Raw genomic sequence first — 14,916 nt, 5'->3', positions numbered from 1 at the left:
CTATCGGCTAAGGTCTACACCAACAGCTATACAATGAAAACTGATCATTTGTATCACACACAAGGGCCAGTCCATGATTATAGTCAATTCTGGAAGTTCTAATTCTTCCACTGACAGAATAGAAGGTAATAATCATGAACTACATTAATGAAACATTATAATCAATACCTCTTTATCCCAAATATTTTATAAAAAAGACTTTCATACATTTAATTCCTTAAAAATAAAATACACAGAAAAACAGCAAGAAAAAAAGATAATATAGTTTATTTTAAATCCCAATCAAAAATGGAATTGAATACCTTTTGGGACTCAGTATATACCTTTTGGGTACTGAATTAGACAGAAGCTAGATTAACCTCTCTAGGCTAGAATAACAATTATTACTTGTTAGACTTTATTGTGAGATATTTAAACTTCCTGAAAAATTTTTCAATCTCTGGAATTTAATTTCTATGTAATTATATTGAGCTCAGTATCTCAGTTATTTGAAAATTGATAATTTATTTAGAGAATTAAGTAACTTTTAGGAAACCACAATATTTGATTACTCAGAACAAACATTTATATTCTGAATAAATGGACACTTGATTAATTTTCTTCCCTTAATTCCTGAATATTAGAAAGCAACTGATACATGTAAATGAAAGTTGGCATAAATCTAACAATAAAGGAATAGCTCAAATAACTACTTAGAATTACACAAGTAGTTTAGTAAGGGTTTTGCTATGGGGATTAGTAAATTCTTTAGGTCCAAATGCTAAACAATCCTTATGGGAGTTATTGGCTAAATTTTAAAAATAAGGAAATAAAAAAGGCAGTTGGAAAAAATGCAGGAGGAAAACAAGAAAAGGGAGAAAGATTTAAAAGTTCATCTGTAACTTTCCTTTTAGCACAAAAAAAGTTGTGCCATTTCTTTCTGGCCTCCAAGTTTTCTGACAAGAATCAACATGCAGTCGTTTGAGCTGCTGTTTCCTTATGTATGAAAAAACACTTTTCTCTAGTTGCTTTCAAGATGTTTATTCTTTGAATCTGAATATGACTCCATTTTCCAGGATGGAGTTTGCTTAGCTTATTGAATCTATGGATTCATATTTTTTCACCTAACTTGGGAAATTCTTCTATTGTTTCTTTAAAAAATAGTTAACCCCACAATCTTTCACCCTTTCTTTTAGAATTCTCAGGACACAAATTTAGACCCATAGATCTCAAGGCTTTATCCTTTTTTTCCCCCACTGTTTTTTTCCTCTCTGTTGTTCTGCCTGGCTAATTCCTACTGACCTATTTTCAAGTTCACTGGCTCTTACGCTGCCATTTCTATTCTGCTTCTGAGTCCATATGGCAAATGATTTTGGTTACTGTATTTTTCAACTCTGCAACTTCTATTTGGTTCTTAATTATGTTTTTATAATTTCTTTGCTGACTTTTTCAGTTCTAATATTTATTTCAAGTATTCTGTGATTGTTCACTTCAGAATTTTTATAACAGCTGCTTCAAAGTTCTTTTAGGCACCAAAAAAAGTTAAAAATAAATAAGCAAATAAAGTTCTTGTCAGGCAACTCTAACATCTACATCATTTCATTGTTGGTGTCTGTTGACTGTCTCCCCTAATGAGTTGAGGTTTTCATGTTTACTCTGGATCTTGTTTATATCCTATGGAGAATACTGACATGAATAAAATAGTTATCTTTTTGTCTACACTGTTATCTTTAGAATAACTTGTTTGTAAGGCTGGCCCTTGGCTGGAGCCTAGGAACTTAGCTTGTTAAAAGTTCTTTGTACTGATAAGGGTATATGCTGTCCACAGATGTATTAACAATGTGATTTATGGTGAACATCTGCTTTCTGTCTGTGACTGTGGAAGTTTGGTATTGCCAGGCGTAGGGTACCAATGTGACCAGTTACATTGGGTACCAATGTGCTTCCCTGGGCAGGAACATTGTACATATGTAACTTCATTTTACTGCTGGGAAAAGTGTGTGCTTTGGGGTGACCACTCACAGAAAGGAGAACATGGGAAGTTCACATGTGGAATTCTCTATACTCTACCTTCTTCTTCCCTTCTCATAGAGCTATGTTGCCTTAATCTTACTTGTGAGTGTGATTATATTCTGAGTCTTGTGAATTAGTAAAAGTGTAGATAATCTTGGGAATCTCTAAAACAACCAACATTTTAGTCTTTTGTAGGCTAAAATAGCCTCTGTAATCCTATTTAGGTCTGAACTGTGAATGTAGCATTTAACAGTCAGTCTGGAACTGACCTATTAGCTCAGTTCTCAAAGTCTTTGATAAATTAATTAAAACCAAACTGATGTAGATGCAGGTCTGAGGGGACCCCAGAAGTTCATGAACAACTTTATGGGGTTGTTTCCAGAGCTTTTCTCTCTCCTTTACCTCCCTGGCATTTTCACACTTCCTGTTTAAGTACTCCGCCAGCTTCCATGAATGTGCCATATCTAGGACTGAATGATGGGAGAACAGAGTCCCCTGTCCACCCAAAATGGGGTTTAACCTTGCCTCTTGGACCTGATAATCCATCAATAGAGGAAAAAGATTCCATTCCTTTGGAGTTATGCTTCCTGTTCATGGCTGCTCTAGCCACTGCCATTGTTACCTTTGCTAGAAACTACAGCAGGAGAGACTGGGGGAAAGGAAGGGGAAGAAAACCAGGTGCACAGGCTCTGTTCTGAGTTTTAGGAGTCCTTATCTCACTCCTTGAGTCAGAAGCAGAGGACATATTCTAGATCTCTTGTCTGTCTGCTTACTTTAGGTTTCAGGTTGCATTGAGTTCAAGCTGAGAAACACTGGGGCAAAAACCCAGTAAACTCGCTACTAACCACTGGTTTGGTGGCACTTTGAATTTAGGAGTTCTTCACTTCATTGTTGATATTTACTTTTCAGAATTTTCAAACAGCTGTCAAGTATTCTGTTCAGGTTTTATTTGAGTTTAATAGAAGATAAGGGAGGTATGCTTTAATTCATCTTACACAGAAGGAGTACATGATTAACTTTTAAATGAAATTGTAGTTTGTAGTTGAATGTACAGAGCCTTGACTAGTTCTAAGTTACATCTTCCTAATATGCTATGTCCTGTGCTGGGCAGGCAAGCGCTCACCTGTCTCTGTGCTGGCGCCGATTGGTGGTCAAGGCCACAGCAATATTGTCCCAGGCTTTCCAAACATCCCCTTGGCCTGGGCTCTCACAGCCCAGCTGATGCCAGCATTCATCAAATACTGCTCTCCACTTCTCGTCAGCAGCCACTGCCAGGTTTCCTAGCTTCCTGCTAATAAATCCATAGCAACCCATTATCACTTCTTTTGTATAATATCATTCTGAAAAATAAACACTTTCTAACATACAATTGAGAACAGTTCTGTGACTAAACTGTTTAGTTCTACTTTAAAAACACTGAATAAAAATTTAGAAGAGATGCTTTTTACCTAATTAATGTTTATTAAATATTAAAAGTTTATGGATTTTTTAAGCTTAAACCACATCAGAATTGACTTGTCTGCCTCCTACATTTCCACAGAATTTATTTTGTAACATTGATTCATGTTAAAACAAGGACTTCCTGAACTTAGCACAGTCAATGATGAGAATTGTGAAATATATCACACAGAAGGTTTAAAAAATACCCTAAAAATAAGCATGGTACAGAAGACACATCCAGCTCCCATTGGAATAAAGAATCTGAGAAACTACCAAAAAATAAAAAGCAAAGCTAATAAAAGAAAGGCATAGGGCAAAACCTTGGAAGAAAAAATAGATTTAGGTTTTGACCTTTTAACTCATATACAGATGGTATTAGTTCACACGGGGTGGGCATATATCTGTCTGCTGATCTTTACTTTTCAAATTAAAGTTGTGAAGGGATTTTATTTAAGAATGTTCTTTTAGTCAGTTGGACACCTGCAACATTAACAGTTGGATTACTCTTATCCCTAGTAAGTTTTATTTTAAACATCTATTACTAAGACTTGAAATTTAAGCCAAGACTATAGATTTAGCTATCTATACAGTGTGAGTTCACAATTTAGGAGTTTCACGGTTTTACAATGATGACTTTAAAAACTTGATTTTTCTTTTAAAATATTAACCAGCTTTGATGAAAGCAAAACAACTCAAACATTCAATAATTAATCCAGAACTAACATCAGTTACTCACAAAACTTTGGGTTTGTCTTTGTCATTCTCATACAGACTAGGTTTAAAGTAGGTTCCAGTGATTTTTATCCCAGATCCCCATTCTCCACTAAAGTATCCTTCAATATAATCTCCATTTGGCATGGTCAGTGTTCCCTAGGTAAAGTTAGAGGGAAAAAAAATGTGGACTTAGAGGAATTATTTTCAATTTTAAAAATTAAGAGCCCAAACCACTAAATTGTTAACAATTTTCTTTTTAATTTGATTTTACCAGTCTCCAACTCTTTGATAAACAACAACAACAACAAAATGTGTATATGTGCAAGTCCAAAAAATGTATGAAAATAATCCATGGATGAAAGAAAAAAAATCCACAGGAAAAGTTGGAAAATATTTTTAGATGTATGAACATCTAAACCCTATTAAAATTTATGGAATCAGGCTAAAGCAGTGCTTAGGAGGAAATTTACAGCTGTTAACACCTGTCTAGGAAAATTAGTAAATCTCAAAATCAGTAATATGAAATTCTACCTAATAAAACTAGAACAAGGGGAACAAACAAAAGAAAGAAGCTGAAAGGAATAACGACTAGAGCAGAAATCAATGGAAGACCAAAAAAAAAAAAAAAAAAAAAAGGTTAGAAGGTGCTATGGTTTTAGTATGTGTCCCCTCCAAAATCCATGTTGAAACTTAATTCTCCTTAGGGTGGAATTAAGAGGTATAGAGGTCTTTTGGGGAAGTGAAGAGGTCATGAGGGTTCTGACCTCACAAATAGATTAATGCCTTATAAAAGGGATAGAGGGAAGCAGTTTACAACCTTTTGCCCTTCTGCCTTCCACCATGTGTCTGCACCTTCTACCATGAAGGGTGTAGCAGGAAGGCCCTCACCAGACACGCTGGTGCCTTGATCTTGACTTCCCAGCCTCCAGATTTGTCAGGAAATAAGCTTCTCAATCTATGGTATTTTGTCAAAGCACCACAAATGAACTAAAATAGAGAATACTAAGAAAACAACTTTATGACAACAAATTAGATAACTTAGAGGAAAAAGAAAAATTCCTAGGAAGACACAGATGACCAAAACTCAATCAAGAAGAAATGGAATATCTAAATAGACCTAAAATAAGAAAGAAAAAAAAATACAGAGATAAAAATCTTCTCATAAAGTAATGCTCAGGTCTAGGTGACTTTTCTGGTGAACTTTTCCAAACACTCAAAAGAAGAAATAATACCAGGGCATCATGAACTCAGGAAACAGAAGAGAGAAACTTCTCAACTTGTATCAAAGAGACTGGAAGTATAATAGAATGCTTGCCTAATAGAATGTATCATGAGGCCCTGGGTTCAATTACTAGTGTAGTTCTGGAGGGACAGGAAATGGAATGGGTTGGGGGGCACATGAGAAAAGAAAACTACAAACTAATACCTTTCAGAAATATAGATGCAAAAATCCTCCATAAAATATGAAATGGCTTATGCTTTACAGTCCCAATACTCAGGGGGCTAAGGCAAGACAACCACTTGAGCCCAAGAATTTAAGATCAGCTTAGGTAACATAACAAGAACCTATTTTTAAAAAAAAATCCAGCAATATATAAAAGGATTATATACCCACGACAAAGTATAATTTACCCCAGAAAAGCAAAGTTGGTTTCACATCAGAAAAGCAACCAATATAATACTGATAGAATAATAGACAAAAACTATAAGTTCATCTCAATAGATGCAGAAAACCTTCTTTAACAAAAATGCTTTTTGCCTAAAACAGGGAACAATGTAAAGATGTTCACTCTTCATGACTGCTTTTTCTATTTCTATGAGGAATGTCATTGGGATTGGGATTGGGATTGCATTAAATCAGTATAGTGCTTTTAGTAGTATGGTCATTTTGATAATATTAATTCTGCCTATCTAAGAGCAAGGTAGATCTTTCCATTTTCTAAGGTCTTCTTTGATTTCTTTCTTTAGTGTTCTGTACTTTTCATTAGCTCTTTCACCTCTTTCGTTGATTCCCAAGTATTTTATTTTATTTTTTTGAGGCTATTGTAAATGGGGTAGTTTTCCTCATTTCCCTTTCTGAGGATTCACCACTGATATACAGAAATGCCTTTGATTTATGGGTGTTGATCCTGCTATTTTGCTGAATCCATTTACTAGTTCTAGAAGTTTTCTGGTAGAATTTTTTGGGTCTTCTAGGTATAGAATCATATTATCAGCAAATAGTGCCAATTTGAGTTCTTCTTTTCCTATGTGTATACCTTTAATTTCTTTCATTTAATTGCTCTGGCCAGTGTTTCAAGAACTATGTTAAGTAGGAGTGGTAAAAGAGGGCATCCCTGTCTTTTTCCAGTTTTTAAAGGGAATACCTTAAATTTTTTTCCACTTAGAATAATGCTGGCCTGGGGCTAAGCATAGATAACCTTTATGATGTTGAGATATGTTCTTGTTATCCCTAATTTTTCAAGTGTTTTGAACATGAAGGGGTGCTGTTTTTTGTCAAATGCTTTTTCTGCACCTATTGAGATGATCATATGATTCTTGAAGTCTAATGTGATGAATTACATTTATTGATTTCTGTATGTTGAACCAACCTTGTATCCCTGGGATGAATTCCACTTGATTGCAAATCAAAACTACTCTAAGATTTCATCTCACTCCAGTCAGAATGGCAGCTATTATGAATACAAACAAAAATAAGTGTTGGTGAGGATGTGGGGAAAAAGGTATACTCATGCACTGCTGATGGGACTGCAAATTGGTGCAGCCAATATATGAAAAGCAGTATGGAGATTTCTTGGAAAATTGGGAATGGAACCACCATTTGACCCAGTCTATACCCAAAGGACTTAAAAACGGCATACTACAGGGACACAGCCACATCAATGTTTATAACAGCATAATTCACAATAGCTGAACTGTGGAACCAACCTAGATGCTCTTCAAGAGATGAATGGATAAAAAAATGTGGCATAAATACAAAATGAAATATTACTCAGCAACAAAAGAGAATAAAACAACGGCATTTGCAGGTAAATGGATGGAATTAGAGAAGATAATGCCAAGTGAAGTTAGCCAATCCCAAAAAACCAAATGCCGAATGTTTTCTCTGATATGAGGAGGCTGATTCATAGTGGGATAGGGCGAGGAAGCATGAATAGATGAACTCTAGACAGGGCAGAGGACTTGGAAGGGGAAGGGAGGGAAGATGGGATTATAAATGATGGTGGGATGTGATGGATATTATTATCCAAAGTACATATATGAAGACACAAATTGGTGTGAATATACTTTGTACACAACCAGAGATATGAAAAAATGTGCTCTATATGTGTAATATAAATTGTAATGCATTCTGCTGTAATATATAAATTTTAAAAATTAATTTAAAAAAAAAGATGTTCACTTTACCACATCCATTCAAAATTTTACTGGGGATTCAAGCCAGTATAAAAGAAGAACCCAAACTGTCTTTATTTGTAGATGACGTGATTCTGTATACAAGAAATCCTAATAAGTCTACAAAAACAAGCACGAGAACTAATAATAAATGAATTGAGCAAGGTTTCAGGATATAAGAACAAAATATAATATCAACTATATTTTTATATTATAGCAATGAACAATCTAAAAATAAAATTAAGAAAACAATTCTCTTTACAATAGCATTATACCTAGGAGGAAATTTAGCCACAGAAACACAAGACATGTACGTTGAAAACTACACACTGCTGAGAGAAATTAAAAACCTATGTAAACTGTGAGATGTTCAACATTTACTGGTTGAAAGATTTCAAAATTATTAATATATCAATTCTCCCCAAAACTGATCAGCAAAAACTGATTCAACAGATCACTATCAAAATCTCAACAGGATTTACTGCAGAGTTTGACAAGCCAACCCTAAAATTTATACAGAAAGACAAAAGATCCAGAGTAACCAAAGAAACCTTGAAAAAGAACAAGATTGAATGATTTACAGTTCCTAATTTTAAACCTACTGGAAAGCTATAGTAATCAAGATAATGCAATATTAACACAAAAAAGACATATTAATCAGTGTAATATAATTGAGAGTTCAGAAATAAACAATTTTACGATCAATTAATTCTAACAAAGGTATCAAGAAGATTCAGCAGGAAAAGGTGTTGGGCAATTGCCATCCACAAACAAAAAGAGGAATTTAGACTTAAATCACCCACAAAAATTACTGCAAAGTAAACCACAGGCCTAAATGGAAGAAGTTAAAAAACTATAAATCTGTTGTTTATTTATTTTTACAGTACTGGGATTGAACCCAGGATCTCAAATATACATTGGCTGGTGGGAATATAAAATAGTGTAGCCGGTTTGGAAAACATTTTTGCAGTTTCTTAATATGTTAAACGTCATTTACCATATAACCCAACAATTGCAAATATGTACACACAAGAAATTGTATTCGAATGCTCATAGTAGCACTGTTTGCAACAGTCTAGAGTTAGAAATTTCCCAGTGTCCATCAAACTAGCAAAAGGATAATATGTGATTTTGGAATACCATTCAGCAATAAAAAGGAATAAAGTACAACACATGCTGCAATATGGAAATACTATGGTAACTGTCAAAAATACTATGGTAAGTTTCAAAAAACACAAAGAAGAAACCACATTCATGATTCCATTTATAAGAAAAGTCCAGAAAAAGCAAATCTACAACATAATAAAGTCCACTTCCATTGCTTGGTCCTGGAAGTAGAAAAGGGAGTGACTATGAGTGGTAGGAGGGATCTTTTCAGATGACAGACGTGTTCTAAAACTAGGATGCGGTGATGACTATATAACTATTTTCTTCAAATAGCTGTTATATACACTTAAAAGCAGTGAATCTTATGGTATATAAATTAGTTTCTTTAAAGTCAAGAAAAATTGGCAAAAGAATGTATTCGGGAGACAAATAAAAAAATTCCAACCTTTCCACTAAGAGTCCAGTCATCAGAAAATTCTCCTTCGTAGATAGTATCATCTTCAGAAAGTAAAACCCCATTTCCCTATGTGAAGAAACGAAACAAAATCACAACACACAAAAGGTGAGTACTGAGAGTATGTTCAGCCATGCCCAAAGCTTAACATAATCTTAAAGACAGGAGAATAGCACCAAGAAGGTAGAATACTAATAAAAAGATGATTTAAAAGTCAGTGTGAACACTCCACTCACCATCATTTTATTAAGGTGGAAGTTGCCTTCATAGTATAATCCAAACTGGGTAACGACCACACCATTCCCTTGACACACATCATCCTGCCACATTCCCATGTACTTTTCTCCCCTGCATAGAAATAAGGAAAAAAAAAAAAATCACCAATAATAAGGATAAATCAGATTTTAAAAATTAAGACAAAAGAGATTCCAAACATCACCTCTAGATTGGTATCAGTTCCATTTTTCTAGTTAAAGTGGTTACCTGACCCCTCAAACATGGGACAATGTGATAGCAAAAGACATCTTATTCCAAGTAATGTTCTCTCAGGAATTTAATATTGTGGCCTACTTGATACAGATCTGTATATACTTTATAGATTTCCTGGATACCTTTAATCACACAGCTTATAATAACAGCAATTTTTAAAATCCCACATTATGGAAACTGTGGCAAATAATAACATGGGTGGGATTAGTATACTGTAAGTCCAAAGTAAATTAAGCCAAATCAAATATGGAGGCAAAAGGATTATATTCCTCCCCAAGGTTTAGTTAACTGAATTTTATTAGGCTTGATTTCTGGTAGGTAGGCACAATAACAAGTTTCCAACTTAACAGGAAGCCCTAAGAAGAAAGTTGTTTAGATACCATTCTATCCTTTCTTTGGGGTAAGGGAGGTACTGAGCATTGAACTCATGGATGCTTTATCCTCAGTCCTTTTACATTTTTTGAGACAGGGTATTGCAAAGTTGCTATGGGTCTCCCTAAAGTGCTGAGGCTGGCCTTGAATTTGTGATCCTCCTCCTGCCTCAACCTTCTGAGCTGCTGGAATTGCAGGTGTGCATAACCTTGCCCAGCTCCAGACTATTCTTTTTAACCTCTAAGCATTATCCATTGGTTCTCTCCTACCTTTTGTTCCTATTTTCTATTGACTGCATTAGAAAATTTTCCCTAGTCTGGTGTGGTGGTGTACACTTGTAATCCCAGCAACTCAGGCAGCTGAGACAAGAGGATCACAAGTTCAAAGTTAGCCTCAGCAATTCAGTGAGGCCCTGCCTCCAACTAAAAATAAAAAGGGCTGGGGGCAGGGGTGGCTTTGTGTTTAAGCACCTCTGGGTTCAATCCTGGTACTAAATTTAAAAAAAGAAAAAAGTTTTTCTTTGTATAATAAGATGTGGTAGCTTCTTTTAGACAGTGAAATTTTTGTGTGAAGCTTTAGGGAAAACAGCACAAACATAAATTTTTAGTTATTATGATTTCATAAAGAAGTAATCTATTGTATGACCCACAAGAAAATGGAAAAGAAGCCTGGTGTGGTGGTGCATGCCATAATCAAAGCCAGTCTCAGCCACTTAGTGAGGCCCTAAACAACTCAGTGAGACCCTGTCTCTAAATAAAAGACCAAAAAAAGGGGGGGTGCTGGGGATGAGGCTCAGTGATTGAGTGCTCCTGGGTTCAATCCCAGGTACAAAAAGAAAAAAAAAAAGAAGAAGAAAAGAAAATGGAAAAGACGATGGCTGTCACCCCTGCTTCCTTATGAAAATTTTGTTAATGTCGTTCAATGAAGATGCTCAGCCTTCATATAACTTTCACTATTTTCTTCGGAGAAGTAAAAGAACCTTATCCTGTCACACACTACACTTTTGAGATTAGAAGTAGAATACCGTACCTAGTGATATCATCAAAGACACCATATCCTGCTTTCTTATCCATTACCCACTGGCCAATGAACATACTGGGAGAAGAAGAAGTCAGTTTTCCGCTTCGAAGGAGACCATGACCATGACGCATGTTATCTTGAAAGCAGCCTTCAAACACTTCACCAGAGGCATAACTATGGTTGGAAAGAATGGATAAAGATCACACACACACACACTGAATTCTGATGTTTATCTTAGTCTAAAAACTCCAAAACTATACTTTATCTCAGTGAATAACTATAACTATATACTTGTTTATATAATCATTTTTCAATCAAAACTCATTTTTCAATGATTGAGCCTAAGAAGTTAAAGACATCATGGGTGGTTATCTTGCATTAATAACATGGAGAAAAATTATATTAGTTCCTTATGAGAAAATTAAATAATAAGTTGTCGATAGAGAGAGAAGAATATTAGAGTTGAGTAATAAAATTAAATTTGTAGACAAGATGGGAAATGTTATGGTTTATATGACACATACAATTTAGATAAGAATCAAAGTTAATAACTTAGAATTTCATCTTGTGATATATGAGGGGTTGCTCTTTATAGGAAGATTATACTTTTAATCATTACGAGTCATTAAATAGGTGCTGGAGCTCAGTGGTAGAGTGCTTGCCTAGCATGTATGAGGCACTGGGTTTGATCCTCAGCACCACATAAAAAAATATATTTTTTATTTTAAAAAAAGAGTCATCAAATAAAATTTACTCTTTAGAAATTCTGGCTATACAAACTTTAGATTTACATGGTTCTTTGAAAAAGCAATACCAGTCTAATAACCTTTCTAACATAATTACCTATAGACTCCTTGACCACACATTTTTCCTTCTTTCCAGTGGCCCACATAATGGTCTTCTTTGCTCAGAGCCTTGTTTGGAATTCTGTATTCTCCATACCTACCAAGGAACATTTAAAAACACCAGAAGATACATTTATGATCTATTCACCTTTATTATGTATATGTCAGTAAGCATTTTAATGTGGACAGAGAAAAGATTTCCCTACAGGAAGAAAGGGGAGGTTGGTTAAGTTGTATCTATTGCTTAGATCAACTGGCAAGCCTCAGAAGGGACATCAAGCCTACAGTGTACTGACAGAATGGATGTTTTATTCCAAGGCCAGTGAAAAGCAAAGCCCTGTGCTCCAGGCCCATCTCTGTAACTAATAAGCTGTATCACCTTATGTAAGTCTGGGAATCCATCATCTCTCATTGGCATAATAAAGGGGGTAAAGCATATTATCTAAAGGCTCTTTCATTTTATAAATCTATTAAAAAGAGGTCAAAAGACATAAAAAAATTTGTATTTTCACATATACACAATCACGTACTACACATATATAAATTACTTCCTTAGCATGACACAAAATGTCACTACCATAATTTTATTGTGTAAATATATTTACAGTGTTATAAAATATGACAAGCTCATGAAAAAATTTATGACAAGTTTATGAAAAAGATGTTATTAGAGTATCATTAGGATAATACATCACTTGCAAAATTTCCTTTTTTTAACGTACCCTTTATATTGAATACACTTTATGCCTCATATTTCACATACATTACTACCATGTCTCCCAGCAACCAAATGCCAACGAGAGTCTAATGTCCATTTTATGAATCAAGGAAATCAAGGCATATAGCAATTAAATAATTTGACTAAATTCATAAATCTAGGTACTAGAACTGTTGGAGTTTGCATGGGAATTTGCTTATCAGCACAGTCCCAAACGCTTGAGGCCTGTCTCTGAGGAGACAGTGACATAGATAATTACAAATTATAATACAAGATAAGCGGCTGTGGTGATAAAGGAGAGTGCAAAGTGCACTGGGGCTAGAGAAAGGAAAATCTCACAATGGCAGAGAGCAGGGCAGGGCAGAACTCCTCAAGATTGCCCTTTTGACAGACATATCACAAAAATTAAAGATGATTTAAAACTAAAAGGAAAATTGCTCTTGTTCTTTGTGTAAAGGGGGCACTACTGTCTGGACAACCTCACCATTGACATTCCCCAAGGAATGGGAGAGGGAGGGAAAGCACAGACCTATTTTAATAGGTGGAAGGCTATGTAACTGAGGCCACGTGACTATTAAGGTAAATCAGAGGCTACACCCCATATTCCCAGCTCCATTTATGGTCACACATCTGCAGTGTAAGTACTATTAAACTGTAAGCATGTCTAAAAAACAAAACGAAAATCTATTGCATATTTGAAAAGCAACTCTAAACATAATATAACTTGTGATCAAACTCAAAATTTATTCTTATGCTTTAAATAATTTTCTTACCCATCTTCCAAGCCATTCCTGAATAAGCCAGAATACATTTTTCCATCAGGCCACTTCAAGATCCCCCTGGAAAGCATAAGCAAAGAATAATGCACATCAACTAATGTTTCAGGTACTTTTTCTATAGTGTGACTTTAATTTCTCCTAATCGCAGGGACAAATCTTAAGCATTTTTACCTGCCATGAGGTTTCCCTGATAGCCACCGCCCATCATAAGTGGCGTCCTTTAGGCGAGGATCCTTGTAGAATGTATATTTGGCACTGCGTGAAATGGGTGGTTCCTGCCTCTGAACACTGCTACCACTTCCATAAGGTGGAAGATCGGATGTGCCCCTCAAAGCGTGATCCACAGCTTGGCTTATGGCTCGTAGCCATTTAGTCTAGGAGTAGAAAGTGAATGTCAATAAGCTTAAGGCAACAAGTCATCAAACACCACTTTAATCACAGTTTTCTTTGGTGTAATTTTTCTGTCTCCTAATACTTTTCTAATTAGTTGAGTAATACAACTTAAATTATATGGTTAAGATTATGTTACATTGAAAAAAAACCATTTTTTGGTTTAATAAAGAATTATATAACTATGGATTCTTAGTCAAGCAAGAACAATTTTTATTTCCTCTTTACTACCAAAAGAGGCAGAAATAGCCAGGTCAAAGACTGAAAGAAAATACCATAACGGACTAACCTTTTCCTGGGGTGTTGATGAAATGAGAGTGAATTGTTCTTCAGGTGTAGTTATCTTTAGGCCATTCCTAAAATGTTTACAAGGATAAATACCAGTAGGTATGACAAACTGTCATTACAATATCAATCCTCAAATATGAAAAGCAGTCTATTTATTTCAGAAGGGGCAGAAGTCAATTAAATATAAATGCTAATGGCCTGACTTTGAACCCCACAGTAGGGGAAAGGATGCAGAGCTACTCTGTTCTGTGTTAACAATGGGGATGAGAACAATGGAGATGCCCCTCTACTCTCTATCTTGATTTTTACAATGGGCCATTTTATTATCAACAGGGCACTTAACCATCAAATGTGTTAGGAAGTCTGATTACTCAGCCTTCCAAGCCTTCCTGTCTTTTTTTTTTTTTTTTCTTAAACAAACAAAAAACATGTAAGGAAATGACCTGGGTAACAGGGAGAGAAGTGGTGGAGGTAAGCTGGGAAGAGGAAGTGCACTTACACATTACCAGCTTCTTCAGAAAGTGGCTCTACCCACAGTGTGGCCAAAGGGAATACATGGTGTGTGGAGAACTGAAATAAGAGAACACAGAGGTATGTCTGTGAAAGTCCACATACACCTAGGGTCTCTGCGCACGTCCTCTGGATGCCCTTGGCCCATATGGGCCTATCTCTGCAGCATAATCCCCTTGCAATGGTTAAGTCCAAGTGGGTGCTACCATCTCTGCCACTGAGTCCCCATAACATAACTAAACCCAGTGGGCATTGCCATCACTGCTGCAGGGACCTCTTCATATGGCTGACACTCATTCTCAATATAAATAAAGGATATTATTCAGTGATAAAGCTCATGCCTCGTGGCACACAAGGTCCTAGGTTTGGTCCCCAACACTAAACAAACAAACAAAAGTTCTC

The 14,916-nt window shown here is 35.5% G+C and overlaps 1 protein-coding gene across 4 annotated transcripts in view; it reads right to left on the bottom strand.

Annotated features, from left to right (window-relative positions):
- Positions 1–14,916, bottom strand: part of Als2 (alsin Rho guanine nucleotide exchange factor ALS2) — a 73,611-nt gene that overhangs the window by 10,808 nt on the left and 47,887 nt on the right. For 3 of the 4 annotated variants that reach the window (XM_076865671.2, XM_076865675.2, XM_076865676.2), the window contains exons 17-26: positions 14,504–14,574; positions 14,006–14,072; positions 13,498–13,700; positions 13,321–13,386; positions 11,828–11,926; positions 10,994–11,158; positions 9,340–9,451; positions 9,095–9,172; positions 4,169–4,302; positions 3,116–3,283 (exon numbers count right to left, since the gene is read on the bottom strand). In XM_076865671.2, the coding sequence (XP_076721786.2) occupies positions 3,116–3,283; positions 4,169–4,302; positions 9,095–9,172; positions 9,340–9,451; positions 10,994–11,158; positions 11,828–11,926; positions 13,321–13,386; positions 13,498–13,700; positions 14,006–14,072; positions 14,504–14,574 (1,163 nt within the window). The remainder of the gene's footprint in view (positions 1–3,115; positions 3,284–4,168; positions 4,303–9,094; positions 9,173–9,339; positions 9,452–10,993; positions 11,159–11,827; positions 11,927–13,320; positions 13,387–13,497; positions 13,701–14,005; positions 14,073–14,503; positions 14,575–14,916) is intronic. The other variant, XM_076865674.2, reaches the window with a different exon arrangement.

This window comes from Callospermophilus lateralis, chromosome 9, assembly GCF_048772815.1.
Source record: "Callospermophilus lateralis isolate mCalLat2 chromosome 9, mCalLat2.hap1, whole genome shotgun sequence".
NCBI lineage: Eukaryota > Metazoa > Chordata > Mammalia > Rodentia > Sciuridae > Callospermophilus > Callospermophilus lateralis.
This window is presented reverse-complemented; position numbering and strand designations above follow the sequence as displayed.